Source organism: Oculina patagonica, chromosome 5 (assembly GCF_052425735.1).
Source record: "Oculina patagonica isolate OP01 chromosome 5, crgOcupat, whole genome shotgun sequence".
Taxonomy (NCBI): domain Eukaryota; kingdom Metazoa; phylum Cnidaria; class Anthozoa; order Scleractinia; family Oculinidae; genus Oculina; species Oculina patagonica.
The window spans coordinates 21267510-21283223 of record NC_135762.1 but is presented as its reverse complement, the minus strand read 5'-3'; the positions used below and the strand labels follow the sequence as shown (position 1 = coordinate 21283223).

At 40.6% G+C, this 15714-nt stretch overlaps 2 protein-coding genes across 2 annotated transcripts; one reads left to right on the top strand and one right to left on the bottom strand.

Moving 5' to 3' along the window:
* Positions 1 to 2087: 2087 nt before the first annotated feature.
* LOC144653241 (methionine adenosyltransferase 2 subunit beta-like) lies at positions 2088 to 7463 on the top strand. The gene is made up of 2 exons (XM_078513191.1): positions 2088 to 2928; positions 4416 to 7463. The coding sequence occupies exons 1-2, from the start codon at positions 2382 to 2384 to the stop codon at positions 4799 to 4801; spliced, it is 933 nt and encodes a 310-aa protein (XP_078369317.1). The 5' UTR covers positions 2088 to 2381; the 3' UTR covers positions 4802 to 7463.
* A 2471-nt stretch (positions 7464 to 9934) lies between these two features.
* LOC144653242 (tolloid-like protein 2) lies at positions 9935 to 15033 on the bottom strand. Its single transcript, XM_078513192.1, has 4 exons — positions 14905 to 15033; positions 13408 to 13755; positions 12425 to 12808; positions 9935 to 10938 (listed from the first exon to the last, which is right to left on the bottom strand). Exons 1-4 carry the CDS (start codon positions 14948 to 14950, stop codon positions 10784 to 10786), a joined length of 933 nt encoding a protein of 310 aa, XP_078369318.1. The 5' UTR covers positions 14951 to 15033; the 3' UTR covers positions 9935 to 10783.
* Positions 15034 to 15714: the final 681 nt, after the last annotated feature.

Below are 15714 nucleotides of genomic sequence, written 5' to 3'. Positions count from 1 at the left end.
CTTTGAGCTCTTTTGTCTGTTTTGACGTGGAACATTTTTTGGTAAGACTAAAACTGCAAGGGACCGCGAACGATAAGAGTTTCCCTAATGGTCGCGGGTCGCGTGTCGCGGGTTTTAAATAAGTCGCGGGTTTTGAAAAAGTCGCGGGTTTTGAAAAAGTTGCGAGTTTTCGATAGAAACCATTTATTTCTCAGTAAAATTCATTCAAACAAATTTAAACTCGTTTTCTTGGGAACTACGTTACAAAGTAGCCAATTACTTTGCGGGTTAAACAATCAAATTACGAACTTCGGAACAAACTCCCCAACTTTGGTCCGGCTAAACTTCCCAAGTTTACAAGTTGAGGAGGAACAAGACATTGCTCGAAAGTCATGGTCATGTCGAAAATTCAGGTGAAGAAAACATGGCAGCAGCGGTAATGTTCCAGCGATTCCAGTGGCTAGAGTTACAAAATATTTGGTTGAAGTTGAAGAGCCTGACGTCGTTTCGCATGAGCGATCTGCCGATAAATAAATTTTACGTCGGCTGAAATTTGGTCAAATTTAACTTTTTATATACAGTAAATACATCTTTAAAATTTTTGTGAGGCTTTAACTTCAATGTCAAGTCTTCTGCGTTTGTAAACCGAATGAAATTGGACGGCTTTACCGATCTTCAAGTAAAATTAATTTTATACAAATGCGAAAGAGTCAGACAAATTTGAATTAAAAGTCGCGACACGTTTACGGCTCAATTCTATTTTTATGGTACGTGTTTTCTTCCGATGGTTTAGCGAAGCAAAACCATTTCTGTCAACATTACTACAGAAGGGGTTTTTAAAATCTGCGCCAGTTAAAAATATTTTAAAGAGTTTTTGCCACAGAATACTAGTAAAATATATTTATCAACCGTACGCGTTCAATCATGAATACTTTGGTTCAACTCCATGATCGCTCGCGCGCAACGTTGTTTTCAAACTTAAAAGCTTGATTGCAAATCATGCGATGTTTGATACCCAATTTGAACATGTTTTTTTTTTTCAGGACGTGAGGCAACGGACGGTATATGTAATCCTTATACTTACTGTGGGTCAGAACGTTGATACCGACGCCGTGCTTGTTCAAACAACTATTTTGAAACTCGAGCAGCTAGAATCGCTGAAATATTTCTGCCACCACTTTGTAACGTGTCTCGTTCCTCCTCAACTTGCAAACTTGGGAAGTTCAGAAGTTCAGTCGGCAAAGTTTGGGAAGTTTGTTCCGAAGTTCGCAATTTGATTGTCTAACTCGCAAAGTTCCTAAGAAAACGCGATCATTTTAAAACCGGCGTCTTTGCAACCGGTTTAAATTTGTTTGAATGAATTCTACAGAGAAAATTAATGCATTCTATTGAAAACTCACAACTTTTTAAAAACACGCGACTTTTTTCAAAACCCGCGACTTTTTTAAAACCCGCGACTTATTTAAAACCCGCGACACGCGACTTGAAACCCGCGACCCGCGACCCGCGACCATTAGGGAAACTCGAACGATAATGCTGCTATTCGTAGGATCTACTGAGAGATCTGATCAGCAATAAAATGAAATAACAAACAACTGCAAGCAAGGCTGATCATACTACGTGAAAATAGGCTTTGCGAGACAACACCACGACTGGAACCGATACAGCAGGATTGCAACCGCGGACAGCTGTTTCGTTCTTATTGGAACTCATCAGCGCGGTGTAGCGAATCTAAATGACGCCAGCCCAAAGGCCAACGCAAATAAATTGCCCAATAACCCGTACACTGTATCAAGTTCCGTACTTTGAACTTACTTGTCCCCCGAATCACGCGCTGCCACATCACGTGTTTCGGGGGACAAGGAATTCAAAGTGTCACGATGGAGTCTCGCAAAGCAAAATAACTTAAATGTGGTAGGCACAGCCATTCCGAACATTTAAGCGCATGGACAAAACCATGCTAAATAAAAGCACAGCATATCGGATCTGAAAAGATCTACGGTCCAAAAATATGTAAAAGTAAGACTAAAACTGCAAGGGACCGCGAACGATAATGCTGCTATTCGTAGGATTTACTGAGAGATCTGATCAGCAATAAATTTCGGGGGACAAGTAAGTTCAAAGTACGGAACTTGATACAGTGTACGGGTTATTGGGCAATTTATTTGCGTTGGCCTTTGGGCTGGCGTCATTTAGATTCGCTACACCGCGCTGATGAGTTCCAATAAGAACGAAACAGCTGTCCGCGGTTGCAATCCTGCTGTATCGGTTCCAGTCGTGGTGTTGTCTCGCAAAGCCTATTTTCACGTAGTATGATCAGCCTTGCTTGCAGTTGTTTAACATTTTTTGGAGCGGATCCGCACGGGTAGCCTGGTAACCACTACTCAGATTACCCCTTCAAAATGGCGGCCAAACCTCGGGTGTTGATCACTGGAGCCTCTGGCCTCCTTGGTCGGGCCATTATGAAGCAATTCTCCAACTCTGATAAGTGGGAAGTGTTAGGCTTGGCCCATTCAAGAGCTAAAGGAGCTCTAAAGAAGGTCGATCTGTTTGATTTCGACGAAACAAAGCGGGTCGTGAACGACTTCAAACCACGGGTGTTGATCCACGCGGCAGCCGAAAGGAGACCAGACGTGGTAGAAAATGACGAGGAAACTTGCATGAAAATGAATGTTGGTGTGACAGAAACACTAGCAAAAGCCATGAACGAGCTTAACAGAGATAAGGAGATTCCAGAACACTTTATGCTGTACATCAGCACTGATTATGTGTTCGATGGTACAAGTCCTCCATACAAACCGCTCGACGAACCCAACCCCTTAAACAAGTATGGCAAAAGCAAGTTGGCAGGAGAGAAAGCTTTGCAGTTCTATCACCCTAATGGAGGGATCCTACGGATTCCCATTCTTTACGGCAACGTGGAGTACCTTAAGGAGAGTGCTGTGACAGGTTTGTATTTATAACTAATATAACTATGATAGCAGGTAGCGGCAGTTTTGAAAATTATCTCGAGGGATGCGGGGGGTTGGGGGGGGGGGAGTGTAGGTGTGTTTGCTGATTCGTGTGCATCCATATTTTAGTAGGGAGCAGGAATGATGCAGTGTTGAGAGTACTAACCTCCCACCAATGTGGCCTGGGTTTAGATTCCCAGAGCCAGCATCATATGTGGGTTGAGTCTGTTGCTGGTTCTCGTCCTTGCTCCGAGGGTTTCTCTCCAAATTCTCCGGTTCTTCTCTCTCCACAAAAACCAACACTTCTTAATTTCAATTCGATCAAGATCAGAGGATGGAGATCAGAGCCACTCTGTTAAATGCCAATGCAGATTCCCATTTTAGCTGTAGGGACTGTGGGGTACTCTTCAGTGGAGAGGGATCAAGAAAGCGAAGCCTGGGAGTAGAAGGGACAAGAACTCCTATGGGAGGTATATGTATACCACAAAGAAGTGGAAGTTCACGGTGGGAAGCAGGAAGTTCAAACGTCCATTGAGCCATTTTAATTTTAAATAGAGTTGTAGACTTGGCATATTTTATTGTCCGAAAATAAAATCACTTTTATCAAAAGACCTTTGTGTATTTCCAGTAGTTCCTTAGTCTTTGAAGACTAATAAAAAAACTGACAAAATCACAAAACTTAATACACTTTTGCTGTAATTTTTCCTCCAATTGTGGAAATAAATACTCACGAAATTCGCTTCCCTAATTTTAGTAAAATTAAGTACCCATGGAAATTAGTAAGAATAAGGTATAAAGTATATTTATTTCCATGCTACAAATTGACAAATCAACAAACCATAGTTCATCTTCATACTACTTAAAGTTATCTTCGGAAATCTTTGTGATTCTTCAGGAATTTCGAAAATCTTTGAAAGACTGTGGGTCAACTTTGGAAATCTTCAAAAGTCTTCAGGTCAATTTCGAAAATCTCTAGAAGACTTTTTTCAACTTCAGAAAGAAGAAAAATAGTAGGCACTCATAATTGTACTGCTCTCATCCAATCAGAATCCAGTAATGCTGTTGAGTGTACTTTTAATCTGTTTTTTCCATAAAATATCCATACCCCCAGGGATGTAGTTAAGAAAACACTAAGCCGGCTCATCAACAAGCCCAGCTGGCATTTCTGGCCTTGGCAGCTCTAAAAGTTTACTAAGTCTTTGTTTTCATGTGAAATTTCAGCCGGATTTGAGATCTATTTCAGCTGGTTCAATTAGCCGGCAGCCGTCCCTTAGCGACATCCCTGATACCCCTCCCACAGAATGAAGGTTAGCACTCTCACTCCCCTCTGAAAATTCCAGCCTGCTCCCGCCTTTGACCTTCCTTGGGGTGGGTATGGATATTTCCTGGAACCACAATATAGCGAGTGTGATTTTTTTCTTGTGACACATGTTTCATTTTACTTTTGGTAGTTGGAGTCAAAAATGATTTTTTTTTTCACTCCAGTGTTGTTTGACGCTCTCAAGCAAACTGATAAGCCTATGAAAGTGGATGATTATTCAATCCGTTATCCCACACTGGTGGATGATATTGCTGCAGTATGCAAGTTTATTGCGGATAAACGCATTGATGATTTTTCTGTGACTGGTATATGGCATTGGAGCGGTGCAGAATCCATGTCAAAGTATTCCATGATTTGCCAAATGGCTGAGATGTTTGGATTACCTCACAGCCACTTGACTCCAAATCCTGATCCTCCCACTGGAACACCCAGGCCCCACAACACTGCTCTTGACTGCTCATCACTTGAGTCCATGATGCAAGATGGTGGTGCAAGCATGCGCACTCCATTTAAGGAAGGGATTAAACAGTGCCTGAAACCTTTTGTGTAGCTACATTTACTAATATAACAGTTTAACTAATGGTTAATGAATACTTATATGTACTAACATTGTCATAATACCTGGTCAGCCTCAAACATACATTTAAAGGGGTGTTGAATGGTAAATGCGAGACTTTGCGAGACGGCGAGACTGATATCTTTTCTGCGAGCCCGAGACCTTTTTAGCCTTGCAAAAGAAATCAAGACTCTGAGAAAGCGTCAAAGAAAAATTTGAGACAAGACCCCTGAAATTTGGCTAAAATTTTGCGAGACACATTTTTTGAAGGACCATTCACCACCCCTATATAACTTAAGCCCGGGCCAAACGAGGATGAGAGTTGATGAGAGTTGACTCTCATGAGAGTTTTCGTCAACTCTCATCGACTATCATCAACTCGGGCCAAACGAGAGAAAACTCTCATCAACTCTCACGGAAAATTTGAACATGTTCAAAGTCGATGAGAGCGCATGAGAGCACAAGAGAGTCCCTGAGAGTGCATGAGAGTTCCATGCCAAACGAGAGCGAGAGTTTGAACTCTCATCAACTCTCATCCTCGTTTGGCCCGGGCTTTATATTCATTTGATTATAAAAAGACAAATACATGGAATTTAGGGGAGCAATGATTTAGAGCAAGTTATCCAAGGACCTGAAAATGTCAAAATCATATAATATTTTTAGAAAATCTACAAACATTTACATCAGGGAGGGGGGAAGCAACTTCCCATACATTCTCTTATATGAAATCTGAGCGATGCTCTCACAACTTGCAAAGCAATCATCGGGGAGGTAGTCAGGGGATGTCTCTAAGGCGCATGAGCAGCTCCTTTCTTTGCGAACTTGCCAAAACAATAACAACATGGGACCAGTGGGAGAGTTTGATTATTGTTTTTTATAGTATTGAAAAAAAAATACTCCGGAAAGGTTCTTGGTGTTAATATGTGGTGATTGTTATGAAATAAAACCATCATGGAAATGGTAATGAAAACGTGGCGATGGAATATTCCCGTGCCAGTCGGAGCTTTTGTTTCGAGGTTGTTTATTGACTTGATTGTTCTTTGTTTTACCTCATTTACAATCCCCATGTGGGCCAGTTGAAAATCGTGGTACAATCATTTGCATTTCAGCACTAAAAAGTAGCACGGCATCACAAAATTCTGCGTTCTTACAACTACACGACGATGACGAAATTTTCAGATAAACACACTGCTTTTAGAGTTTTAGTTAAGAGAATTGAACCCCTTTATAATAAGTGATTCCTTGGCATGGGAGTCGTGATTGTTATAGCTTCCATTTCGCAGGAAAAGATTGCCTGTTGCATCATCTTCCAAAAACCGCTGACCACATCGTGAATTGAGCGCGTTGCCAGTTGTGAGAGCATTGCTACTCGGTCCCACATTTCGTTTCTATTCCCCCCCTTATCTACCTTTATGTGCAAAATCATATGTATTGTTAGATTACAAGGTGTCAGTATTAGATGAGAAAATTATATCCATGTGCTATATTTGTTAGTTCATTAACGTGGGGGGATCTTCTTAGGAAAGCTAACAAGAGATTTATAATATCTCCAGCCATTAGTATATTTTATCTTTTGTAGGAGATCGATAAACATTAATTTCTGTATATGAAATGTTATGGACAAATAAAATAAACTAGGTACATAAAGAGAATTATATGAGCAGATTGTATATCAAAGAAATTGCCAAATATCAATAGGTTTCACTTAAACAAGGTTAATGGAGAAGGTCGATCAAAGTAGAATTGCAAGGAAGACTGGACCTCAACTGAAGTAAAAATTCAAAAATTCCTTAAGATAGAGAAAAGAAACAACCTTTAAACCCCCAAGGGGATGATGTGGTGACCTAAGGGACGGACCATTATTTTTTTGGAGGGGGGGGGATGAAAGATATTGAAAAAAATTGTTTGCAGGGCCTGAAAAAGACAAAATAAATTGTTTGCAAACACGATATGTATAACAAAAAATAGTAAGAATTTCGAAAACAAATGTTTGCAGAGGTGCATAAACTAAAAAAAAAAAAAGTTTGCGGAGGAAAATTTTTCATCCCCCCCTCCAAGAAAATAATGGTCCGTCCCTAAAAGTATGTTGTACCCTGGATCAAGCAGTCTAGTTTTGAGTGCTGCCCCTTGAGACGTAGTTGTGTTCTATTCTTGGGCAAGACACTTTGTGCCTGTGTTCTGTACCCAGAAGTATAATAGGTACTGTTGGGCTGTTTAGACAACCTGATGTTGTGTGGGTAACGTGATGGAGAAGCATCTTGTCTGGGAGGGGCCTGGTGGGTGGGGTTAAGCAATGCTCCTAGCCACTTCATTCTTTATAATCCTAGTCTATAAAACAGGCAGTATCGTGAGGCATAGTGCGGAGCAAGAGCACTAGTGTGGAGTGCCAGATGAAAAATAAACTGCGGTCTAGTTTTCATCTTGCACTCTGCGCTTGTGCTCTCGCTCTGCGCTGCGCTGTGGCCCATTAAACTTGTTCTGCAGGCTACAGAATCCAATAGGCTTTACCTAGTAGGTGAGGGGGTCTAATGGATAGATCATCTGTCTTGTCTGTTGTCCATGGGTTGTGTTTTTGGGCAAGATACTTAACTCTTACAGTTACTCCCCGGCTCCACTTAGGCGAAATGATAGAATCATTAAAATATAGAAGAACACACTGTTTGTTGCATGGTTTGTTCTATTTTGCGAGCTATTTTTGAAAGCATAATTATTTGTTCTTTTTTTAGGATTTGCCCGGGATAGGTGAAAATACCTAACCTGGAAACGGCAGCTTGCGATATAGCCTGCGCCCTTGATCCTTTAACGTTTAAACGGCTTTAAATATACTTAAAATTTTTGAAAGGATCAGTGTTTAATAACAACGTTCAATATTTATGTCCAAACTTTTAAAAGTTCGAGAATGTGTCCTACTGCTTGGCAAAACATTTGTATCAAAACTGAACATTTCCACAAAGTCCAAATATATTTTTATCATTCTTTGGCAAACAAGGCAAATAAGAAGTCTTTTCAACCTAAAAGACAAAAACGCCCGGGATGGACTTACATCACAGGCAGACCACCCTATGTGTTCGTGGTTAATAATTGTTGACATAAGGTTACGTTGAAATCAATTGCGCATATAGAAGATATATAGAGAAACATTGTCTCGGCTTCGATTTACTACAAAATATAAAATCTACTTTAAATAATTCAATGAAAGTTAGATGAAACGTTGAATGAGTCTTGTGTCATGTTTTTTTGCCGCCCCGAGCGAGATAATTTATGATCTCGCAAAAAAAAAAACGTCTTAAAGGGCTCGGGGCGGCAAAAAAACACGACACAAGACACATTCAGTCTTTCATCTCAACTTTTATTGAATCACTTAGAGTAAATTTTATATTTTGTAGTAAATCGAAGCCGACGTAATGTTTCTCTATATATTTTCTATATGCGCCATTGATTTCAACGTAACCTTATGTCAACAATTATTAACCACGAACACATAGGGTGGTCTGCCTGTGCTTACATATGAAAAGGACGGGATTAAAGGGGTTTAAATTTCGGATTTTTGGTCTCACTTAGGATTTTCCTGGATTTTCCTTTTTGCCGTCGAGAGTCTCGTTTAGGGTTACACACGAACAAATATAAATTACATTCTTAGTAATTTTGTATTTTTTAAAGGTCAAAAAAGGTTAAAGGGACTGTGTCACGGCTGATTAAAGTTTATTTTATTTAGTTTTGCCATCTCCCGGGCGATAAAGTTTAAAGTTACAAGCAAACGAGATTAACTTTGAAAACTGTTCCGCCGGACCATTTTTCAAAACTCATATCGCAATCCGTTTCAATCTTCGTCATTTCTGGCCATCCGCACCTTCTTTTGTATTTACTGTGCTATCAAAATGTCCCTTCACTGTTTTAGGAGGTTATTTTTATATTTCACTAAACTTGAAGGTCATTTTCCCATGCCTTAATTTGGCTAAAATTCGTGACACAGCCCCTTTAAGCCACGCCCAGCTAAGTCTCTTTTGGGGGTTCTTTTCAAAAAATTCAGACGAGCATTCCCGCCGTTTTCATATGGGAGTTCCATCCGGGGCAAAAACGCTCGTTTTCAGAGACGAATGTTCTTGTGGTGCTAATTACATCGGACACATCGGTAAGACCATGACAAATTTGAAAAATGCGACTTGTTGAACACTCCAACCCTTCTAATACCTCTGAAACCGCCCTCTATTTAAGCGAAAGTCCATCTCATTCTTTCGTGGAACATCTTCACGCTCGAACTTCGCTCTTGATCGCTCGCAATTTTTGCGTTTGTTCCACGTTTTTTAAGGCAAAAAAAGAGACTGCTCGCAGTCTATTCAAGTGGCGAATAGCTGTTAAAGAAACATGGTCACGATATTTTAAATCATTTTTCTGAATACTTCCAAATTGATGGAAACCTCAAAATAATAGTTGTGTAATGTAGGAAAACAACAAAGGAGTTAAGGAAACGTGAAAATAACCAAGGATGGTTTCGACTGACGAAGATTAAGACAGATTACGAACGACCAACTTGAAAAAACTGTTCAAGATGAGTTGTCCGTGACTGAGCTCCTTTAATGGCGAGGCGCGCGAGGTCTAAAAATAGAATTCAAATGAATATAACCCCACGATGCTCAAAAAACATCAGCGTGTTCTGAGAGAAATAGAAGGAACCTAGGCGAAGTTCTCGTTTTATGTAAGTGTTTTAGGAATACCGGCTGCTTTAGAAAGTGTTCTAGGAAAATCGTCCTCAATTTCGGTTTGTTTGTCTGAGTCGTGACGTCACTCGCGCGCTTCGCTGTTACAGTTCAGCCTGCAATATATTCTTTTGTTAAAAAGGTATGCATACAGAAAGACCTTTTCACCTCTTCTGTATGTCAGACCGCTAAGAACTGTAATTACAGCTATTCTTAGCTTTGTACGGCACAATCGTTTCACAGCATGCACAAGATCGTTGAAGGCCTATCAAATGGTCCCTCACTCCTCTACAGAGGCTCCGAAGGGAAATTTATATAAAGGGTCATCCACTGCGCGTTTCAAATTTCCTCCTCCCCAATCTCCCCCACGATTATTGAAAGCCGGAAGGAGCCTCTGCAGAGTAGAGAGTAGTGATCTAACAGTGCCATCCCAGTCTGAACAAACAAGTTTATCCTTACGTTTGAAAACTCTTCCCATCAGGAATTACCTGAGATATAAACAGTGCGTGTATGTGCGAACGGTCCGAGTCATTTCCTCTCTAATGATGATGACTTAATTCAAGTCGAAAACGTTCGGCATTTTCCTTTTTTGAGTTTTAGACATTGACTGTCTTTTCACGATTCCGATTGTCGCGCTTAACATTCCTGAAGGTGTTTTGTTTACTGTCTTCGTTAAGCGACTAAAAAAAAATGATTGGTGTGTTCACGAGTAATGTTGTATTTCATTAAGTATTAAATCGAGGAGAGCACACGCGCGAATAACTCAATGTGAATAATGGCGGGAGATGCTGATTAAGCTCGCACGTGCGTCCTTCATTTTTCATTACGGTGTTAATGCCTTTAGTCCTGATTGCGCTAGTCGTGGAAGCCAAAGTTGATTCTGCCCATTCTCGTCCCCATAGCCCTGGGCCTTGGCACGACAAAACGAAGGGCTATGGGGACACAGGATTTCCAGTCCTAGATTCTAGGACTTCCGGTCGTCATGTATGCAGTCATGACGTTTCAAAAGAATGTATGAGAGAGTCGTTACGTTTTCGACTTCCGTTTAAGATTTCTTTGTTCCAAACAGCAAATCAAAAAAATTCGAATTAATTCCAAAATCCTATGTCTCCAGAGCCCTTCGGTTGGTCGTGCTAAGCCGGCTAAAAGAAACGAAAGGGCTATGGGGACGAGAATGGATTCTGCCATGCAGGAAAAATATACGGTCCACGTGCGCGTGCGGCATCGGCAAAATGAGTTTTTAGCTATGTCGTACTAATTTGTAGAAGTTGCTGTTGTTTTATACAACTGAATTTCCGGTCTTGCTCCATTTCCAGGTAGTTATTGTGGTGTTAACCTCGTGATCTTTGCAGCACACACTACAACAGCACCACAGGAATAGAATAAAGAGAAAAAATCCCCCAATAGAACCACCAATGAAAGCAGCCACCATTCCTGAGAAGAAAAAATTGAAGTCATGGTAAAGTTTATGTACAACAATTTACATGATCATTGCAATAATGTTTATATTCTGCGCACCATCTGATTGGCTAAAAGCGCCATATTATCAGAATGAGCTAAAATGCAAAACAGAACATTGTGTTATATTTTTGCGCCAGAACCTGGCTGTTCAAAGAATGGATAACGCTGTCCACTCGATAAATTGACCATACATCGGCTTTTGTTCTGTTTGTTGTTGTTGTTCAGTGTTTCGAAGGTATGATCGCCGGTTAGAGTGGGGGAAAAAGAGTGCCAAAAAGGCGTCTGTTAACTGATAGTTCAATATAAGGTTATCTGCTCATATCATTGATACATATAGTTACACTGCAGAGAGGACATCCTCGGAGAGGAAATCCCGTTGTCCCGATAAGCTGCCCGTCGCCCCCACTAACTGCCCCTGGGTCTCCGAGGATGCAGAGAGGACTGATAAAATTGAAATTTTCAGAAGTGCGTCCTCTGATTGGTGTTTGTGTGTGCAAAAAGCCGCTTCCCACCGCAAATTCTTGATAGACAAGACGTACACACTGTTTTGCAGACAACATATTCTGTGAATGAAGTTAGAACGTTTAGTCTGCGGAACTGTATTGCATTGCGCATCCTTACTGCGCAGATTTTTATGCGTAATTAGCGCGTGCACATAAACAAAATGGCAGCTTTTTCTTTGCGGCTTTAATAGTCCGCGAGAAAAATAAACCGTCATTTCTCGTAAAAGAGTATGGTGACCTATCAATTTTTTCTCATATTTTGGGTGTAGTGATCAAGTTGTTTCTGTAAAACAAATCAGGTCAATTCCTTTGTTTGAAAAATAAATTATTACTGGAAACGTGTACTTTTCCAGTGCTCGTAAGGGAGTTATAAAGGAATTATGTGGTATATACAAGTCTTCCTGCTCTTAAACGAATATAGGGACCCCACTTTTTTATTTCAAAATTAAAGTCTACTTAAGGTAATCACTGGCCAGTAAAAAATGTTTGGTTGAAAATCTATGTTCAGTTCTATTTCGGGGAAATGACCTTAAAACATTGCAGTTTGGCGAGAGCGCGAGAGGTGTGAGCGTTTCAGGTGCGAGACCCTCCCCCCCCCAAAGAAAAACAACAACAACAACAACAGCAACAACAAAACGCTTTTCTCCTAGTAAGCACCAACAATGCGGACCCTGACCAAGTCTGTTTTGAAAGTGCGCCATTCACGGACTTGTGCGCAGACTCAGAGATTATTTCGCTCAAAGCTGATTAGCAGACAATCGATGAAGAGCACTCTGCGCATACTCAAAAAATCGTACTTGACCAGAGTCAGAGTTCTTGCCGCTCACCAAACGAAAAGCGGGCTTTCCAAGATGACTGCTGGTCAAAAGGAGGGCAGTCTCCCCTTTATCAGGCCCTATCTTGAAAGAGAATGTCCAGAATACTCTGCAGGTAAGGTTGAATGATTAAATACTCACCACCGCTGTATGTTGCTTTGTATTTTAGATGAATTTTAGAAGTGTTCCCTGCCTTGATCGTGAAACTCACGTACTTTCCACTTGTCACCAAACCTTCAGGTGGTGTCGATCCACAGAAGCGTCCGAGGCTCTCGCTTGACGAATCACGTCCGTCGAAAAACTCGATGTGTTCACAATGACAGTCAGGGCAGTCTTTGAAGTAAAAATCATCAAAAAATTCGAATTCCCATCTCATTAGAGCAACTGTCGTCTTTCCAGTCCAAGAACATTCTTGTACCTCGGTGAAAACCTCTTGCAGTTCACCACAGTCTTTGTCAGTGTGCCTGCGTTTTGGGTGACAGTTATCAGTATCACCTTCCAGTTGACGAGGTAGCGAGGGGCAGGCTAAAAAATAAAAGGTTAAGATTGATTTTATTATTTTGTGGGACATGTTGGATAGACGTGTCGGAGGAACTTTTCGGTGGGACATGTTGGAGGGACCTGTTCAGCCTGAAAAAAAAAAAGCTGTAAAAAGAGCAGAAAGAACGGTTTTCAATTGCATCAAAAGTGACTGATGTTATAATTATTAAAAGCTCACACCACCCACTCAAATGACTCAGAAGCAAAATTACGATTTGGCAATACTCTCGTACCAAGATATTCTCTTTAGAAGAAACTTAAAGAATGAGAACATCTGATCACGTAGCCTGCGAAGCAAGCGTTCCCGTGCGAGGGAAGTGCTGTGTGACACGCCCGAGCGAAGCGCTCGCACGGGAACGCTTGCTGCGCAGGCTACGGATTACGAGATAGGATTTGCTCACTCGCGTTTTCCCGTGTTTGGCACTGGTCAAGTGAACTTGCTTCGAGTTCTGATAGGTTATTAAATAAATTGTGTTGATTTATTTATTTATTTTATTTTTATTGTAACCGCTTTGGTTTTGGTTTTTACCTGATACGCTGTAAAACGCCATTAAATATACGGAAAATGATAAATGAGTACTTACTGGTAGCAGGCGTGTAATGTGCACTGAATCCACTCCCAGATACGGATGAGTCAGTCTTGAAGTAAACAAACAAGTACTCGTCAGACGAAACCACCGTGAATGGCTCCGTGCGATTACCACAGTATCGACCAATCAGCGGGCGCATAAATAATGGTCCGTCTCTCACATCAACATAATCACATGCACAGTCTGCACAGGGCTGCAAGCTGAAGGCGTCAAAAGTGATTTGAACTCTAACTCCACTGTTGATAATCCACGTATTTCTTGCACCGTTTGGGTAGAATTCGGGAAATCCTGGACTACTAAAGTTTCCTTCAGAAGATTTCAGCACTGCTTCCAATGCGGATCCTAAAGTTTACGGACGGGCGATGTAAGTTAAAACAGACTGATTCTCGGCTTGAAGGGACACCATATATAGAACAGACGGGGACGCTTTAGCTTGTCGTGCCATGGCCAATCCGTGTTTTAGTTCTCAACTTTAAAGTCCTGCATTAACTTGTGTTTTTTTTTTGCATTTTAATTCAGTGGAAGGTACAACGATTTTCTTCTGGAATTCCCCTCTCTAAACTGCCTGGCGCAAGGGAGGGTGACGTTTTAGTTCTCTGAATTTTTCTTACTCTTAGAAAATCGTAACCCTTATAGTTAGGGTTTGGACTTGTTCCTCTATTATGCAGGTCATTCTAGATCTCTTCTTTTTACACCATAGCTATTTAATACTTCATGTTTTCCTGGGGTGGGTGGAAGAGGGGAAGTTTGTCTTCATTGACAAATGCGTAACTGACAGACGTGACATGCTATTTCTCATCAATTGCATTATTGGGGGCATTTGTTTCCGGTCAAAACAGGCGTGACGTATTAGCAGCTTTGTCGCTGCGATCAGTCGCACGAATTCAAACTGATTAGTGTTCAATTGCATCACAGGTTCATTTGATTTGATTTGACAATAAAATTCAACACAAATAAAGTTCACGCTCAAAGAATTTTTGTTATCCTAGCTTTGTTTTAACGGACTGACAGCAGAGGCTTTGGGACTTTTGAGCCGCACGTTTTTCGTCTCAAATGATAGCGTGACATCGATGCAATTGTCGCTAAGTATGTTCCGTAACTTTTCGTCACGATAGCCCAAACAGAGGTACCCAAATACAAAATCAAGCCGCTATGACCAACTCCCACAAATACTCAGTAGTAAGTTAAATAGACTTTCTCTAAGCCCGTTTCCGGTAGTAAACAACTTGCGTCGCTCGCTTCTCGCGACTTCGTCGCTCAGAAGAGTCGACTTGTGGCACCACATGCGTATGTTTTAATACAAAAACAGTCGAAATCACTTATATATAGGCTAGAATTTAAGAGATTTTAGGAACAACAAATTCATAAACAGAAAACCTTGTAGCTAGATTCAAGCCAAAACTTGATTTTTTTTGAGCGAACTCAACCATCGTGAAACAGTATTAGAAAGATGCGTAAACTGCGTATGTGTTCATTATTGAATGTACTTACCTGAAACAGTCGAGAAAATCCATATCAATAGACGGGTCCAATCCATTACTCAAAAGTTATGTAAACTTAAGAAATGTTCTTCATTCAATCGAACCAAAGAATTTGCATTTAACAACGAGATCGTTTTGTCCGATTTATAGGTTAGGGTACGTCATTATCCAAAGGTTGCGAAACCGTCACGTAAGATTCGTGACCTGCCTAACGCAATTTTGAGACGCACTATGCTATTTTTAGGAAGGGGAGAGGGGAGGGGCTGAGCTGAGCAATTACCCCCCCCCCCAAAAAAAGGAAAATTACCAAGGGAAAAGCCCTGGGAACGAGGTTGGGAAGTTAAAGGAAACATATCAAACAAGACCTGTTACAGTGGCTCTATTTTTTTTTTTTTTTTTTTTTTTTTTAATGAATTTGCCAACCCTACTTACAACACTGAGGCTAAATACAGTTCATTACAACACACTACTTATAATACAAATGTTATACAACACAGCTACTTGCACTACAATACAGTCACCTTACTTAAATTACAATACTAAAATCGCTACTTACATCATTTACAACACGACTACAATTACATCTACAATCACTTCCACTTCTATACGATTTCGTTTTGTGCTGCTGATAATAATACAATTAACACAGGATTACATAACTTACAATAACCATTACTTACAATTTATATGGCTTAATTTATATACTAAATTAAAGAATACTATTTGGCTACAAAGGAGTTACCCACAAAGAAATCTATAAACTCTCGGTATATTTTTTCCATTTAAGATTAACATTTTGGCTGTCTTCCTGATTTTGTGA